Source organism: Ursus maritimus, unplaced genomic scaffold (assembly GCF_017311325.1).
Source record: "Ursus maritimus isolate PB19 unplaced genomic scaffold, ASM1731132v1 scaffold_24, whole genome shotgun sequence".
NCBI classification, from domain to species: domain Eukaryota; kingdom Metazoa; phylum Chordata; class Mammalia; order Carnivora; family Ursidae; genus Ursus; species Ursus maritimus.
Genome location: NW_024424897.1, coordinates 1179370 through 1196120, shown reverse-complemented (window position 1 = coordinate 1196120; position 16751 = coordinate 1179370). Strand labels below are relative to the sequence as shown.

Here is a 16751-nt window from a genome sequence, read left to right as displayed (position 1 = left end):
GGCGCGGCCGGAGACCTCAGAGACCCCCGAGAGTCTGGCTCCCTGCGCTGGCGCTGTCCCCTGGACCCCCAAGCCTGGCATGGATGGCAGGGCCCGCTGACCACCGGAAGCGGGGGAACTGGGACGGTCCCGTCCCCAGTAATCAGGCTACCACCAGGGGCTAGGGAATGACGTTTATTGAAAAAGTAAAAAGTGTCACAATAAAAAATTCACCTGGAGAAAAAGCCAGGCCAGAAGTGTGGGGGATGGGGTTGCGCCCAGGTACGGGGGTCCTGGCCGCCTGCCGGCCCTACCGGTGGGGCAGGTCCAAGCACCTGGGGGAGGTGGGCACCCAACTTCTCTAGGGAGGGCCAGAGCCCTGGGAGGGCAGCACAGGGCTCAGTCCATCTTGGTCCCTTTGAAGAGCTCCACCAGGTCCTTGAAGTCTGGGTCGATGAGGTCTGAGGGCAGGTCTCCATCGTCGTTGGCTGCCTCTCTGTCTGCCCCCAGGGAGATGAGGTACCTGGGGTGCAAAGGCGGCAGTGGGGAGGTGGCCCCAAGGATGCTCTCACCCCAACCCCCCCGGATTGCAGGCTGGAGTCCTGAGGTACACCTTTTTAAAAATTTTTCCAGGAGGGGTGAAGAGGAGGAAACGTGACCCTCCAGAAACAATAGCCGACTTTGCCAGTTTGCTCTAGGGAAGGCAAGAGGGCAGAAGGGAGATTCTAGAAGCTCTTAGGGTTCTTAGCTGTACCACCAGGGCCACCTTTGGGAGACCACATCCTGGAGGCCACTTGAGGCCAGAGCCGTTGGGATGAAGCCCCTAGCCTGACCCTCTCACCTGGCTATGTCCGGGTATCCGTCGCTGCAGGCGATATGCAGGGGTGTCCAGCCAGTCTCGTCCCGCTGGTGGATGTCAGCCCCGTATTTGACCAGCAGCTTCACACACTCCAGGTTTCCAGAGAGCACAGCCTCGTGCAGGGCGGCCAGGCCTGTGCAGTGCAGAGCAGGAGGGGTCAAGGCTGAGACCTTCCCCTGACACCGCACAGACCCCGCGCTGGCCCCACAGGCACTCACCTGAGGGGTGGATGGTGTCCAGGGCGACTTTCCGAGCCCGGATAAAGCGCCCTACCTGTTCCAGGTCCCCTTGGCGGATGTGGTCTAAGAACAGGACGTCGTTCGGGAAGCGCACGCTGCGGTCTGCCAGCAGCCGTCTGCGCCGCTGCTGTGGGCTGTACCGGGCATAGCGGCTGGTCCTGCTGGGCATCCTGGGTGCTGTGGCGGGCCCACCTTGTGGGGACCCTACTGCTCGGGGAAGGGACGTGTCCGGCCCGGATCAGACAGCGCATGCAGTGTCCCCCAGCGCCACCGCGGCTCCTCTGCTGCCCTGTGACGGAGCAGCCCCTCTTATAGAGGACCGGCGGNNNNGGCGGTGCTATATAAAGCTGCGCAGTCATGCTCACGCCGGGAGGGGCCGAAACCGAGCAGCTCCGGCCTGGGCTCAGGATCATGTTCAGGAGCTCATCTTTCAGCCCACCTGTCGCTGTGCCCTGGCCAGAGGGGTCAGATCCTTCCTGGCCACTGCTGTCTGCCCCACAGCTGGGCCTAGAAGGTGCCTTACAGAGGGCAGGAGAAGGCACTAGAAGGACAGGACCCATGAGGAAGGTGAGCGGGTACCAAGGTCACGGAGAGGGCCCAGGCGTCTCCCAAAGGCCTGGAAACTCAGGGAAAAGCCATGATGTCTGGGGAGGACGGCTGCTCCCACCTCCTGGAAAGCAAGGGGGCTGCCCACAGCTGAGGGGGCACAGGGCCCTGACCGTGCCAGGGAAGGCCCAGGCCTACCCGTATCCCTCCCTGTCACTTGGCACCTTCTGTCGGGCCTGTATCCCTCTGCTTCCCCCTCAGAAACTTCCCAGGTTAGAATCTAAGTAAATGCCTCTGCTCCCGTCTGCCCAACCCACGCTGCCCATCAGGAAGCCCTCCCCACAATGCCCTTATTTCCCTCCACCCCCATGTCCGCACCCTCCACACTTCCCCTGCTTCCAGGCTCCGGCCACTTACTGCCGAGGACACACGTGCTCCCGCTTAAGAGAGCATCCAGTCTGCTCAACCAGGACGGGCCATCATATCCTGCGGGGTGTGTGCCCGGACACCTGGAGAGCTAAGCAGTGGAAGGCTAAGGAGATGCGGAGCCAACGCTAGCTGTCTTCCTGCAGCACCCAACGTCTGGAGGTGGCCTGGGCCTCAGTGGAGAGAAGAGGCAGTGGACATGCGGGCACACAGCCGGAAGCATACCTGTGGGGTCAGGGACAGCGCCCGCAGTGCGGGAGGTGGGCTGGCTGCATTTGTTAGGGCCGCTGTTACAAAGTGCTGGACTGGGGACTTAAACGCTATTTTCTCGTGGCTCTAGAGGCCGGAAGTCCATGAAGGGGTCAGCAGTGTTGGTTCCTTCAGAGGGAGAATCCGTTCCATGCCCATCTCCTGGCTTCTGGTGCTGGCCCTTGGTGTTCTCTGGCTTGTAGACATGGCACTCCATCTCTGCCTTCATGTCCGCGTGGCCTTTTCCCTGTGTGCGTGTCCGTGTCCAAATTTCCTCTTTTTATGAGGACAGCAGTCATCGGATTAGGGTCCCCCTATTCCAGCATGACCTATCTTGACTGATCACATCTGTGACACCTGCTATTTCCAAGTAAGATCATAGTCTGAGGTCCTGGGGGTGAGCATTTCAACATAGGAATATTGGAGGGATGCAGTTAAGCCCGTAACATTGGTGAGATCCCCCTGGGTGGTCACCCAAGTCCTGAATGAGGACAGAACCCAGACTGATGGGCACTTGACGGGCACTCTGCACAGGGCTGGGGCAGGCAGCCTGGTTACCAGCAGCCTTGCGTCACCAGGCTGCTTTCAATCCGACAAAACCGAATCAACAAATGTCTCTAACCCCCTCTAGGTGCAAAGCCTCGGGCCAGGTGCTGTTGGGAAACGGGGCACAGCCTAAGACGGACTCCCTGCCCTGACGAGCGTTCCCAGCCCGTCTCAGAGCCCCCACCTGCTGGCCGGCCCGGCCCCACGGGACCCCAGTGCAGGGCTGGTGCCCAGTTTCCTGAACTCCAGGGCTCAGGGGACAGTGCCAGGTGATCTTAACCTCTGGTCACTTGGGAGGAGTCAGTACAGCTGCTTCGGCTTCTTTACAGGAGAAAACTTTCCTTTGATGTGAAGACTGCCTCTTCTGGTGTCGTGGAAAGTTCTGTCTGCCCTCCCAGAACCCTGGATGAGGCTGCCAGGGGCGCAGCCCTTCCCAAGAGTGACCCAGCTTTGGGCCGGAGACAGGCCAGCCCCAGCCCCAGTGAAGCACCCCCTGGTCCATCCAATAAAGGGAGCTGAGAGCTTGGGGGTTGGTGGCTTTGGCGTTTCCATTTGGATCAGAGAAGGGATGGGTGCCCAAAGCACCCCCCCCCAGTCACAACAGACCCCCTGAGAGGTACTTAATGTGCTTTTTATTCTCGCGAGGACACGGGAGTGCCCTCTAAACCACGGGCATGACCTGAGGCATCCCGTTTTGGAAACCTTTCGTCAGAAGCCAGGGGTGAGCGTCTGACCTGAGACTGTTGACCAAGCCTATCTCTCACGCAGCCCCAGTACAACCAGACCTGCATTCATCCAGCTTTGTCCCCGACGCCCGCGTGAACCTGTGAGGTGGCCTGGTTTGTACCAGGTTAGGCTTCTGCCTTCCAGAGGACTAAAGCAAACCAAGACATTTAATCCGAAAAGCTTACTTTGAAAAGTCCGAGGAACACAGCTAGTTAGGCTTCGCACCCGGCAGGAAACAGGAGCGCGAGGGCCTGTTAGGAGAATGGGTGCAGGCCCCTTGCTGGTGCCTTCCCTGCCGGCGGGTTCTGAGGCCAGAAGACCTCAAGGGGCTGTTGCACTTCAGGGACACCTGGAGAAAGCAGAAGAGAAGCAGGGAGGGGGAGAGGGAGAGAGGGCGATTTGGGATGTCACAGGCTGTTAAGCCTTCACTGCCCACCCTGAGCGTGTGAAGCCGCCTGCTAATCCGCCAGCCCCGCCAGGTTTTGGACTCCACCCCGCAGCCTCCCAGCCCGGCCAGGCCCTGGAATGTGCTCATCAGCTGCCTTTGCAGAAGGGGAAAGGTATGGGTGACTCACTCCCTGTCCCGCGAGCGCATGACCGCGCTGCTGGCGGCGCCTGGGCCCAGCTCTCTGTGCACAGGACCTGGCTTGGCACAGCTGGGTCCTCAGGGTCACCCACACCTGTCGCCGGGCGGGGAGCACGGGATTGGGCCCAGCCTCCCCCCCCCCCCCCCCGGAGCTGTGGCTCCTGGTGGCCTCGCTGCATGCCGATCCCCGATGCCGATGCCGGTTTTCTCCGCTGGAGGCCGTGTGTTCCCCTGGGGGAACGGAACGGCTCACAACTTGGAGGGCAGGGCTACCATCCTCTTCCCACAGAAGCTCAAGGGCCCGCGCTCACCTTTCCTTGGATACTTGTCTCATTGTGTCGGCCGGAGCAGGACTGGAGTGGACGAGCTGGAAGCAGCCCCGGCACAGGCCACCGAGGACCAGGGCTGAGGAGCCGGAGGAGTGCTGCCCAGGGCACTACACTGTGTACCGCTCGCCTGGGCTGGGGTCTGTGAAGGCAGGAGGGCGGGCCGCTGGCAGTAGGAAGGGCGAGGGCAGGCACACGGGCCTGCGGCTGGGAGAGGGAGCGGAGAACACTGGGAGAGCCACGTTCACAGCACGTTTTAGGGTCGTGTTTCCCACTGTGCACCGGAACCAGGAAGCCCCGACCGGCACACAGGCATCCAAGCTGGGGGGCCGGGGATCAAGCAATCCATGCGTGCTTCCTGGTCTGGGGGCACGTCGGGGCTGGAGGGCTGGTGGGATGCCCGCAGTGGCAGAACACTGAGCGTTGTGTGCTCTGTCCTTGACCTAAGGTGGACTGTGTGTCCACTTCCATTCCCTCCCAGAATGTCCGCAGGCGGCCCTCCCGTCCCACCTGCCACTGTAGACATGCTCGGAGAGCGACAGATGCAAAGCCCCCGGTGGCGCTGTCCATCCGGAAGGCAACCACCTGAGTCCCGCCAGCCCCAGTGCGGGGCTCCGCCCCGGGGCCCGGAGGGGTCGCTAAGTCAGGCTCACAAGGGCCACCCGCCCAGCACTGCAGCTAAGCTTCCAGTCTGGGAAACCAGTTGCTCTGTGTGAACTCTAAGCAAGCTGAGGTTCTCCAAGTCAATTACACTGTGAAACCTCAGTGACTTGCTATCTTAACACGCGACCCTGCCTTGCGAGGGCTTGGCGTTAACGCATAGCAATGCTATCAGTTCACCCGTTCCCAAGCACCGCCGAGTTCTCATTTCTCGTCAGACCCTGCGGTGGCAGGCACAGACCGCGCTGGCTGGGCGGGCTCCACGTGGGACAACTCCGTGTCCCGATGCAGCGTGGAGCAGCACCCAGGCGGTGGCAGCTAGATGCCCCAGGACCCCAGCTGAAGCAGCCAGACAGCCCCGCAAGGGGCCGGCGAGGCTCGCAGGCCGTGCGCTGGGTGACTACCTGTGACCCGCCTGGAGAGCGTGTAAAGCAGAGATGACGAAAGGTAGTAAAATTTCAACTTTATTTGGCCAATGTGTTCAATTCCAATATCGTGGTAGAAATGGCTGAAGAACGGCCTGCACCTGGTTCGGCTCAAGCAGCCTTGGCCGTTTCCCAGCCTGGAAATGGAGGGTTCTGATTCTGCCTGCTGCAGACCTCAGGCGGCCCTGGAAGTCACAGCACCGGGGAGCCTGGCTCGGGGGAGGAAGGGGAGCTGCCCGGGTCTGTCCTGGGCTCAGCCGGCACCCACCACCCCCTCCAGTCATATGAGGCTCCCCTGTGACAGAGATCCAGGGTCTCCATTTAAGCCAACAACGTGAGACCCATGCTCCGTCACAGCAACACCAATGGGAGGTGAGAGGGACCCGTCCAGCCTGGGCCGGCCCCTCCCCACGCAGAGGACAGGAGTCTCCAAGGAGGCCCGGCCACAGTGAAACAGCCACCCTGACGTCCAGAAATGTCTCAAAATCCCACAAATGGAATTTTTTAAAGTGATAAACCTAATAGGAAGGAGACTTCACCTGCGTGAGATTCCAAGACATTTTAACAAGCACTTTGGACAAAACCATGTACAAAAAAGTACATCACAATTTAAAAAAAACGGCCCAACAAGGTGAGCTGGCCTGGAGAGAAATCCCTTTCCAAAAATTGAAAAGAAGTAAGAGACGGGTCTAAATTTACACATGTGTTAGGATGAAGTGTTGCTTCAGAAAAATTCCCTGCATTTCCGGTCGGTGTTCCCTCCTTCCCGTGAGGGTCCTCGGGCTTCCAGAGGCGGCGATGCTGGGACGCGCTGCCCGTGGGGGTGTCGTGTCTGGGGCGCCCAGGTCTGCGCTCCACCTCACAGCTCATCTCTCACAGCTTTCTGACCGTCCTCCTCCTCCAGGTCAGGCTCTTCCGCTTCTTCCAGATCTTCCAGATCCTGGGGTGGAGGAGGGAGGACACCAAGGAACCCATCAGGAAGGCTGTGCAAGGGGCGTGGTTGGGCCTGTGCCACAGCCCGGCCCCATCACCCACGCCCTGCACCCCAGGACCCAGCTGGCCATTCGGACAGAAGCAGCCCACTTTGGTCTCCAAGAGCAGACGTGACCGGGTGGGAGGGGAGCCCAGGACCCCAGCAGCATGCGCTGACCGACCCCGCCAGCTTCAGGGCACGCTCCCTTGGCAGGCCTGCGGCTGCTTCTGGATCCCCCCCCACCCCAACACCCAGCAGACACTCTGGCCCGAGCACACTTGACGACCCTCTGCTTCGAGCCCCAGCTGCCCAAGCTGACATGGACAGGCCTACGCGGCTGTCCAGAGGGACACCTCAGCCAACTGGCCGGGGACGGGCATGTGACTCCCGGCTAGCAGGGAGCCTTACGGGACAAGTCTAAGGGGCCACGAGCAAACATCAGCATTTTAAGACCCTTCTAAAGGCTCGGTCTGGAGTGTTCCTCAGGGAGAGTGGCTCTGCCTGGCCCGGGTACACACACATGCCCCACCAGCGGTGCCCACCGGCCCCCACTCACGTCATCGTCCCCGGCCCCGTCCTGGCCACCACTCTCCAAGAATTTCTTAAAACCGTCTAATGTCCGCTCCCCGTTGTAATCAATGACCTATGGAGAGGGAGAGGAAGGGGGAGGGTCAGGGAGCTGGGAAGCGGCCTTCCCCCGTCGAGTCCATCTTGGCGATGACGATGTTTTCATGGTCCTTGTACGTCTCTCCCAACTTATCCCAAATGGGAGCCAGCTGTTTGCAGTGCCCACACCACGGGGCATCTGAAAGAGCGCCGTGCTGAGGTGCTGGGCCCGGAGCCACTCTCCGCCCGCCCCCAGCGCGCACGCCCTCATGGGGCGGACAAACTCGGGCAGCTGAGGGGCTTCACTTACAGAATTCCACAAAGACATTCTTTTTCTCGTCAAAGGCAACTTCTTCAAAGTTTTTCCCGACTAGCACCTTGACGGGCTGCTTGTCCCAGTCTTCAGGCAGCTCCTGGCTCATGAGGTGTGGCTGGAGGGCAGGCGGAGCAGGGTCACGGACGCCCGGGGGCCCCACCGGCCCTTGGGGCCCCCAACCCCTGGCTGGGGCACCCGGCTGCCCTCAGACGATTAGAACTGCTCACAGAGCCTTGGGAGAGGGCCGTGCCCGTGAGGTCGGGGCTGCTCTGAGCTCCCGAAGAGGGGGACCAAGTGGGGGCCCCGTCCTCAAGAGTCTACACTCAGGCCAGCCCCACACCAGGACGCGGCCCCCCCCACCTTGATCTTGCCCTCCAGGAAGCGGTGGCAGAACTCCTCGATCTTCTCTGCCGTCAGCTCGTCCGACTCGGGCTTGTACTTGGTCATCTCCTCCTCCAGGGTAATGAGGCGCACGGCGGGGCACTCCTCCTTCTTGAGGCCGAAGAACTCGAGGATACGCTGGTTGTCAGTGTGGTCACTGTCGATGAAGATGAACAGGATCTGGGGGAGGAGAGGCACGGTGAGGCGGGGGCCGAAAGCGGTTTCTGCTCCCCACGTTGCCGCGGCCCCTGCAGGACAGTCCCGAGCGCCGGAGGAAGCCTGGGGCCGCCCAGCAGCGGGCCCGCAAGCTGCTCACCTTCCCCTTGAAGCGTTCAGCGGCCTTCTTGAAGTTGCTCAGTTTGCCGTCGTAGTCAGACACGCTCTTGGGCAGGAACAGCAGGATGTGGGTCTTGATTTCACCTCCGAAGATCTTTGGGGCTGTCTGTGTTATAAGCATAGGTCACTGGGTCTGAGCCATGAACTGAGCCATGAACACAGGATATTCTCTCCGCAGCTATGAGGCCACCGACGCCACACTCCGTATGTGGGGTCCCCGGGGCCGGGACCTCATGACCCTCCAGCACACCCCACCCCCACTCTCAGGGCGCAGGACCCACAGCAGAGCCGCACCTGCTCCGTGAACTCAATGACCAGCGGCAGCTGGTTGTGCTTGATGAAGTCCAGCAACTTGTCCTTGGTGACGTCCCCCTCAAAGTTGTTGCGGCCTTCGTCAAACTGTGGACGCAGAGACAGCCGTGAGCACCCTGGAGCTCCCGCATCCCCAGGCAGCCCCCGGCAGCCCCGGCTTGGCAGTCTGGCAGCCACCTTCCCATCTGGGGGTTTTGAGAGCAACGGGCTGCAGAGAGCAGCACTTTCCGGGCACCAGGCACCAGCGACACCAAGGGGAGAGTGTGGGCCTTTCAGAGCGGCTGCAACGTCCTGCTCCGGCTCAGAACACGCCGTCTCCCGAGCGTGCTGTGCCCTTGGATGGAAGCAGAGTGATGAGGGCCGTCCCCACAGAGGGAGGTCAGCCAGGGCTGCCTCCACCGGGCAGACGCCAGGGACTGGCACAAACCGAACACTCTTACGGCTCAGCTGCCATCATCTGGGAAAAACCAACTTTCACGAGACTGTTACTTGTTATTACAAATAACTGTTATTATTTTAGAGGAACAAGTTTAAGTTGCCTCCTCACCCAACTTGGGGCTGGAACTCAAAACCCGAGGTCAAGAGTCACCCGCTCCACTGACTAGGCCAGCCGGGCACCCCTGGATGAACAAGGTGTTTGAAACATTTCTCAGGGGCCCCTGGGTGGCTCGGCCAATGAAGCGTCTGCCATGATCCCAGGGTCCTGGGATCGAGTCCCGCATCGGGCTCCCCGCTTAGTGGGGAGCCTGCTTCTCCCTCTCCTTCTGCCGCTCGCTCTCTCACACGCGTGCACTCTCTCTAAAAAAAACAAATAAAACATTTGAAAAAAAAATTCCTCAGTTCTAATTTCTGACTCAATAAAAATCAGTAGGTATAACCTGCGCCCCAGGAGCTCCTTGGGACCCCAATCACACGTAGAGTTTGAGGGGTCTCGGGCCCGAAGGTGGGAGGCCGCAGCCTTGGCTCTGGAGGGGGCACAGACCGGCTGGTGCTCTGCCTGAGCCCGCCCAGGTGAGGGTACAGGGGAGCCTGCCGTCATTCCCTCTGACCTGTCAGATCAGACCCAGCGAGGGAAACTAGTCTCCTTTTCTTCCGGGTCGTTTCCTGCTGCGCTTCCCCAGAGGGACTCCTAGAAGAGCAGCTGGCCACTCCCTGCCCCCACCAAGGCTCCGTTAGAACCCGAGCGTCAGCCTGACGACAGTGGCTGCGAAGTTAGACCAGATCGAGGGCTGGACACTGGGAACCCACCCCCCGCCCACAGGCAAAGCTGACACCTGCTTTCTCTCCCCCAAACCTGGGACAGAGGAGAGGGGAAGGGGCGGAGAGGCCAGGAGGCCCGACTCCACCAGGCCTGCTGCTGAGCCCCAGGAGAGGCACACAGGCCACGGCACCCCCCCACTCCTCCAGAACCACGTCCCCACCCCCATGCTGTGAGCAGTCTGCCCGATTTCACACCGAGACGCCCGAGGAACAGAGATGCCCCAGGCACCTGCTCGAGACGCAGTCTTTTCGGTAATGGTGCCACATCCCACTATGTTCACCGGCTACTTTAGTGAAAAGCAGACAATCGGCCCTCATTCAGCTAGGGACAGAGGCAGAGGCCAGCTCCATCAGGCCTCAACGACAAACGTCCCCAAAAGGCTCAACGCTGCAGGCCGTGAGGAGAGGCCTAGCCCCACAGCTATTCCTAACCCTCCAGCTTCAAAAAATAAAGAAAAAGCAAACACCGTGACAACAAAGACACAGGTAAGTAGCTCAAACCAAAGGTCCAACTGCCAGTGACCCATGACCCAAGCCTCCAGCGAGTGACAGCTGGCCACTCCTGGGAGCCCACCTGTCCTATCCACTGGGGAGGTACCCAGCTCAGTGAGGCCGACCCTAAGCACCGCAGGCAGACAGGACCCAGCACACTTTGAGGAACTGGGCTGAATAGCCTGGAGGAAGGGGAACAGCAAAGGCTGGGAAAATGAGCCGGACAGTGGAGAAGACGGGAGGCGGCATGGCAGGAACTCGGGAGCTGGACCTGAGCCTCCCTCCTCATCCGTGGTGCGGCCTACAGGACCGCAGCTGTGGCCACCACTGACCTGCATAGCACCAAGTCCCAGGGCTCTGCTGAGCTTCTGCTCAAGGCTGCCCCCCAACCGGCATCAGACCCAAGAGGGTCAGCTGTGCCCAGTGAGCATGGACCAAAGGAAGGAAGCACGTGGTGGTCAGCCCTCCCACCAAGCTCCTGCACGTGGAGCCTCTGCAGACCGTCAAGGACACGTGAGCGCCACGGGTCCTGCGTGGAAACTGGTGCTCTGGGGGCGCCTGGGGGGCTCCGTCTGTGAAGGGTCTGCCTTTGGCTCACGTCATGATTCCAGGGTCCTGGGATCAAGCCCCACGTCAGGCTCCCTGCTCAGCGGGGAGTCTGCTTCTCCCTCTGCCTCTACCTGCTGCTCCCCGTTTGTGCTCTTTCTTTCAAATGAATAAATAAAATCTTAAAAAAAAAAAAAAAAGAAGGAAAGAAAACTGGTGGCCTAGAGCTTCAGGGTGACGGGGGAGCACTGTGTGGACACAAGAGGGTGTACAAGTCTCGATGGCCTCAGAGAAACTCCTTTCTCTGTCAGCCTCAACCTCAGGACCCAGGACTCTTGCCACCCCCAGAGCCCCCCCCCCATGCCCCCAGGGGCTCCCACGGGCTCCGCTCATCACACGTGTAACTGGAACTTCCTGGGCCTCCATGCGATGACCACGGGCTAATCTAGCGATGCCGCATCCTTTGCGGAGCACTGTAAGGAGTTCCACCGAGTGAGGAGAGCTGGCGTCCTTTGACGAAGGACGGACCACAGAAACAGCGGAATGGCAAGGACACCACAAGAAAGCCACCCCAAGCCTGGGTGTCCCCGGTCCTCTGGGGCACGGATGGTGCCTGGCAAGGTGCCAGATGCGGCAGTTACTACAGAGCTGACCGTGGCCCGGCTGCCCCACACGTGGGGTGCACACACACAGGGGCCCCAGCCCAGACCTGGTGCCCCTTCTGACCACACGCTATATAGCTCTGCTGGAGCTCTAAACCTGCCCTCTTCCCACAGGGACAAACCAGAACTCCGAGGCCCTATCTCCACCCCCGAGGACATGCCTCCTGCCCTGTCCCCACTCTCCTGGCTTGTTCTCCCTCTCCAGTGCCTGTGCCATTGGAATGGTGTGGACACACCACCGGCCAACGCAGGGCAGCTGTGCTCCAAAATCATGGGGGTTCAGCCAGCCCACCTGGCTCTCTACTGGCTAAAACAAAATTCAAGAAACCCCTGTGACCCCATGGTAATGCTGTACATATGAGCCTGGCCACATCCTAGCAACGGCGCAGGCGACTGAAAGGCACGTGGCACAGGACCTGTGCTTGCCACACCGTGGGGGCCGGGCTGGGCCTGCGGTGGGAACACTCGCCCAAGAGGCAACACTCCAGTCTCTGTTTCCGGTGAACAAAAAGATCGTGGAAACAGGAGTGCAGGTCGCACAGCGGCCACGTACTTACAATCGTGTGCTCAGAACCAGTTAAAGTGGCAAACTTCGCTCTATGTATGTTGCACCAGTTTCTTTGAGAACAGCTAACCCTGCAGAGTGGCTGTGCTCTCATGAGACACAGCCCTGGAGCTGGCACACTAGCCGGAACAAAGGGCCCACAGCGCAAAGTCTGAAGGCCACCATCCAAGTGGCTCCTGCAGTCTGACGTTGCAAAACGGGCCCTCGATAAGTCCAGCTGGCGGCCCAGCGCCGCCCGGGCAAGGTCCTCAAGCGCTGGGAGCAATAAGGAAAGCAGCCCCCCGCCACAGCATCTCAGCACCCGGGGCGGGGCCGCAGGAGGGCCACTCACCTTCTTGAAGAGCACAACCCCGTCCTTGTCCAGCTGGTATTTGGAGAACACATCACTGTTGGATGTGATCCCAAAAGGTATGTCATCGATGGCCTCTGCTGCCAGCAAGAACTGCTTGGCAAAGTCCGACTCCACGTCCTACAGTGGAAAAGAAGCAGAGGTGGCGAGGCGCCCTGACCCCGAGGATCCCTGCCTGGTCAGCAGGACAGACCACGGTGCCCAGGACACGGGGAACCCTCCGACAACGATGGGGGGCGGGGGGAAGAAGGCCCCGAGATGAAGTTCCAAAGCCTCTACCTTGAAGAAGCCAATGACGGTCACCTCGCTGGACTCCAGCAAGGCCTCCGCGGCGGCCCCGTCGGGCAGTGTGGTGGCAGCAGGGCCCGTGCGCTTCTTCAGCCAGTTCACGATGTCCTCGGCTTCTCTGCCAGCTGCGCCCAAACACATGCAGGTTCCGCTGAAAACCAGCACCGCCCCCCCCCCCGGCCGCTCTCCGAGCTCTCTGCCAAATCCAGAGCGGGATATTCTCTTTCCACATGAGAGCCACCTTGTCCACACACCTGTGCAAATCTTAAGAGCCAAAAAGGCTTTTCTGTGCACGTGAGAAGCTGCAGTGTAGCTGAGAGCAAGGAAAAGGCAGTGGCTACCTCTGGGCAATGGGGTCACAATTCATTTTCCTTGTCTGGTCCCTCTGCATTCTCTGAATTTCCCTGACGTTTAAACTCATTAAACACACACACACACTTTCCCCCAATGGCTTCACTCTAGGATCGTCTTAAAGATGTGGTAGAATTTTTAAAAAAAGAAAAGAAAAAAGTCTGGCTAGTAGGTCAGCTGAACACCAGCTTTCCCTGTGAAAACAGGCTGAGCTCCAGCTGGCCTCGAGCATCCAGGCCGCTCAGGTGTCCCTGAGCCCAGCGCACATGCCTCCCGGACTAGCAGGGGAGAGTGAAGGTGCACCTGCGTGCCACCCAGGGCAGACAGAGTGAAAGGCTAGAAGCCTGCTCTTCCTGAGACTGAGGCCAATCACTTTTTCCCCTCAGTTTGGCCGCCCGGTCCAACGTGAGAAAGGCTGGGGAAGCTCACACTTAAAAGGATTCTCCGAAGTGGCAGCTCAAAGCTGAGTCATCAGTTACAGGTGGAATTAGGAGTAGCTATCTCATTCGCCAAAGCTACGTGTCAGTGATGGGATCATGGGACCTGTGAGATTCCTGTTGCACAAGTGAACACAAGTGAACGTGGGAACAATAAAGCAGCAGCCTAGGAAGGAGACCAGAGTCAATGGCATCAGGATTAACTAGGCTGCTCCAGAGGACTCTGAGAGCCGCAGAACCAGTTCTATAGACGAAAGTCTCTTGTCTCGTCAGTACCTACCATGCCACAGAGGGGCCCAGCCCCCAGGAGGCGGCCACACGGGCTCCTGCCACACAGAGCCAGGCTTGCATCCGAGCTCCGCTGTGACAGGTGAGTGACGCCAGCCTGTCACTTGGCGGCACTCGGCTTGGCAGCCGGCACACCTGAATGAACTATCACTACACTTGTTGCTCCACGTGGTCCTAAGGGCCCCAGCCTTCCTCTCCTCACTGGTCCATTTTAGGACGAGCCTCAGCTTGCTACCCCTGATGGCTGTCCCTCTCCACCCGAGAGATTCTGCAGGGATGGAGAAGACTCCTCACAAGAGCCTGAGAGGCTGAACTGGACTGAGAACGGGGTTCCCCTCCCTGCCCTTCAGGTACGTTCCACGGCCTGCAGGCAGTTAAGGGCAGTGTGGCAGGCACACCTGTGTACTCCCTGGGAGCAGCTGTGTCTCCGTTCTTGAAGAACTTGATCGTAGGGTAGCCACGGACACCGTACTGCTGGGCTAGGTCAGACTCTTCCGTGGCATCGACCTTTGCCAGCCTGATCTCCGAACCCTCCGCCTTCAGTTTCCCAGCGGCTTTGGCGTACTCGGGGGCCAGAGCCTTGCAGTGGCCACACCAAGGGGCATCTGAAAAAGAAAGTGGGGTGCTAGAAAGCAGCACTGACCAAGTTCCACCGCTTCCCTTGCCTTCTCCTCCGTACTTCCTTCCATAAAAACCTTATCTACTCACCAAGATAACCCCCCCCCCGTGAACACACACGGCTGAGCTATCGCTGATAGCTCGACGCTCTTGGGCAATATCGGGACAGAGGCCACGAACGACAAGCCCACACCAAACCCCTGCTGCCCTGTCACAGTCAGCACAGGACAAACTCTAACGAAGGGTACTTTCCTATCACCTGCAGGCAGCAAGGGCAGTCGTGTCCCTGGGACTGCCCTCTGGGAACGCCAGGACACCTGGACTCGTGGCAACACCGGGCGTGAGTGCGCGAGCCGCAGCTGTGCACACCTGCCGAGACTCCTGTTTAGCAGCGGCTCCCCACACCGGAGCAGAGCTGCCTCTCAGCTAAGGTCAGCAGCCGCGCCAGGCTCCAGATTTCCGTCCCCAGACTGGGCGTCAACACTTACAAAGGTTCTGGATGCTGGGTGACAACACGGCGGAAGGCAGCGCGGGCAGGAGCCCGGCGCTCTGGGGGTGGGTCGCAGAGGGCAGTCCGGGGGCTGCACCCCGTGTGCCCCTTTGTATTTGTGGCGGTTAACACGGGTCCACCCCGTTCTCCCTAACAGAGGGACCCTGCCATGCGGACATCAGGCACAAAGGCACGAGCTGGCCGTGGGCCTGCGGTCACCCCCAGGGTCCGGCTCGGGCAGGAGGGGCGCTCCCGGGACGCTGACAGCAGCTCCGTGGGCTGCCTCGGCCCCGCGGAGGAGCCTCCCCAGAGGCGGCGGTCCGTGCATCCGAGGGTGGGGTGGGGGTCCCGGAATGCCGGCAGCCCTGGAGCCCCCCAGTTCCCCGGCGCCGCGGCCCCTGCATCCCCCCGTCCCAGTCCCCGCCCCGCGGCGGCCAGGCCCGGGCGGCGGCACTCACAGAACTCCACCAGCAGGTACTTGTGGGCCGCCAGCGCCTCCTCGAAGTTGCCCTTGTGGAGCACCAGGACGTGGTCCTCCTCCTCCGGGGCGGCGGCGCCCGCGCGCGTCAACGCGGCCAGGGCCAGGCAGAGCAGAGCGCGGCGCAGCATGTCGGCAGCGGGCGCGGCGCTTCGGTTGGCGCCGCCGGGACAGCGAGGCCACGAGAACGCGCGCCGGCCGCCCCGCCCCTATAAGCCCGGCCGCCGCCGAGCGCGCGCCCGCCCGCGCCCGCGCCCGATTGGCTGGCGGACTCCAAGGCCCGCCTTCAAAGTTCTCTGATTGGCCAACTGCGCTGGCCCCCGACCCCGGATTCGGAATCGCTGTGGAGGCTGCCCTCTCCCTCGCCCAGGATTGGCCGAAGAGCTCGCGCTCGCACTCGTCCCGGGCTTCTCATTGGCTTCCGCTGGAGAACTTTCTCTTCCTCGACTTGTGACTGGTGGCTTTCTCCTACACCTTCTGCGGGTCTGGAATGGCTGCTGCCTTTGGAGGCCCGGGCTCTGAGGCTCCTGATTGGCCAGGAGATGCGCGCACCCCCGCGCGATCCTTCGTCGAACGTGGCAGTGGGGCGGAGTTCCCAGGTGGGGGCGGAGCTGCGCCTGCGCCTCTGAAACCCCTCGTGTTGCATTCTGATTGGACGGCTTGTCTGTAACTGACACCGCCCCCCCAGCTCTGCGAGCCGGAAGTTGGGCTAACGCAACTTCCGGTGCGCGTGAGGTTCGGGTGGTACCTGCCGAGGACCGTGGTTGGGGAAGCGGACGGTGGCATGCGGAGCTCGGCCTGCGGGCGTGGGCCCGGCGGCTTCAGCGGCGGCGGGTCGGGGCGCCTGGGAGGCGCATGGGTGGTGCGGGGAAGACCAAGGCCAAACGTGCTGGGTCCGGAAGGCGGGCAAGAAACCCTCCCGGAGCGGGCGCAGGAAGAGGGGGAAGTTGGGCCGTTCCACCTGCGGGTCCGGAAACGGGGAAGCGGCCCTGAGGCCTCGGAGCAGGCGGCCGGAGCACCGCTCGGCGTCCGGCCGGTGGAAGGCTCCGGGGGGCGACGCGGGGCCCTGCAGGTGCCGCTCCGCTGTCCCCGCCGGCTGCCGACCCCTCGCCGCAGGCTGATGGCCCCCGCGCGCTACCCCCGAGGCTGCTGAGCACGGGCCGGGACTTACTGAGTACCGGAATTCCTGTGATTTTTTTTATATTGATACGTTGCATTGATGTTTGAATGCATTGGGTTAAATGAAAGTGGTCAATTTTAGCCGGTTGTTTTTTTTTAACTAGCTTCTAGGAAATTTAAAATAACGGTGTGGCTTACATTTTATTTTTGTTGGCACTGCTCTAGACCGATCAGCTTGTCCCTTTCCCTGACTGCTCAAAGCCTCTGCCACCACCTCCGCCTTCTCCTGGCTGCCCTCCCCACCCCCACTCCTTGAA

General features: G+C 60.9%; 2 protein-coding genes and 1 long non-coding RNA gene across 3 annotated transcripts in view; all 3 read right to left on the bottom strand.

Moving 5' to 3' along the window:
- Window positions 1-163: 163 nt before the first annotated feature.
- On the bottom strand, window positions 164-1367 carry PPP1R27 (protein phosphatase 1 regulatory subunit 27). Its single transcript, XM_008693861.2, has 3 exons — window positions 1057-1367; window positions 821-971; window positions 164-502 (listed from the first exon to the last, which is right to left on the bottom strand). Exons 1-3 carry the CDS (start codon window positions 1244-1246, stop codon window positions 379-381), a joined length of 465 nt encoding a protein of 154 aa, XP_008692083.1. The 5' UTR covers window positions 1247-1367; the 3' UTR covers window positions 164-378.
- A 4226-nt stretch (window positions 1368-5593) lies between these two features.
- Window positions 5594-7224, bottom strand: LOC121104943. Its single transcript, XR_005837298.1, has 2 exons — window positions 7097-7224; window positions 5594-6507 (listed from the first exon to the last, which is right to left on the bottom strand). It is a non-coding gene; the product is annotated as an uncharacterized LOC121104943 (long non-coding RNA).
- Window positions 7225-7226: 2 nt separating this feature from the next.
- P4HB (prolyl 4-hydroxylase subunit beta) overlaps window positions 7227-16751 on the bottom strand; it is a gene marked incomplete at its 3' end in the record, with an annotated part of 11123 nt that continues 1598 nt past the window's right edge. The window contains exons 3-9 of the mRNA XM_040641191.1: window positions 12645-12778; window positions 12348-12485; window positions 8474-8578; window positions 8160-8285; window positions 7823-8023; window positions 7457-7577; window positions 7227-7345 (exon numbers count right to left, since the gene is read on the bottom strand). Coding sequence (XP_040497125.1) covers window positions 7227-7345; window positions 7457-7577; window positions 7823-8023; window positions 8160-8285; window positions 8474-8578; window positions 12348-12485; window positions 12645-12778 — 944 coding nt within the window. The remainder of the gene's footprint in view (window positions 7346-7456; window positions 7578-7822; window positions 8024-8159; window positions 8286-8473; window positions 8579-12347; window positions 12486-12644; window positions 12779-16751) is intronic.

Bases quoted from the DNA above. Each gene is read 5' to 3' on its own strand.
- PPP1R27 (XM_008693861.2), bottom strand. From the start codon at position 1,246: ATGCCCAGCAGGACCAGCCGCTATGCCCGGTACAGCCCACAGCAGCGG. The intron at 972-1,056 runs GTGAGTGCCTGT...TGCACTGCACAG, and splicing joins GGACACCATCCACCCCTCAG to GCCTGGCCGCCCTGCACGAG. The intron at 503-820 runs GTGAGAGGGTCA...TTTGCACCCCAG, and splicing joins GGATACCCGGACATAGCCAG to GTACCTCATCTCCCTGGGGG.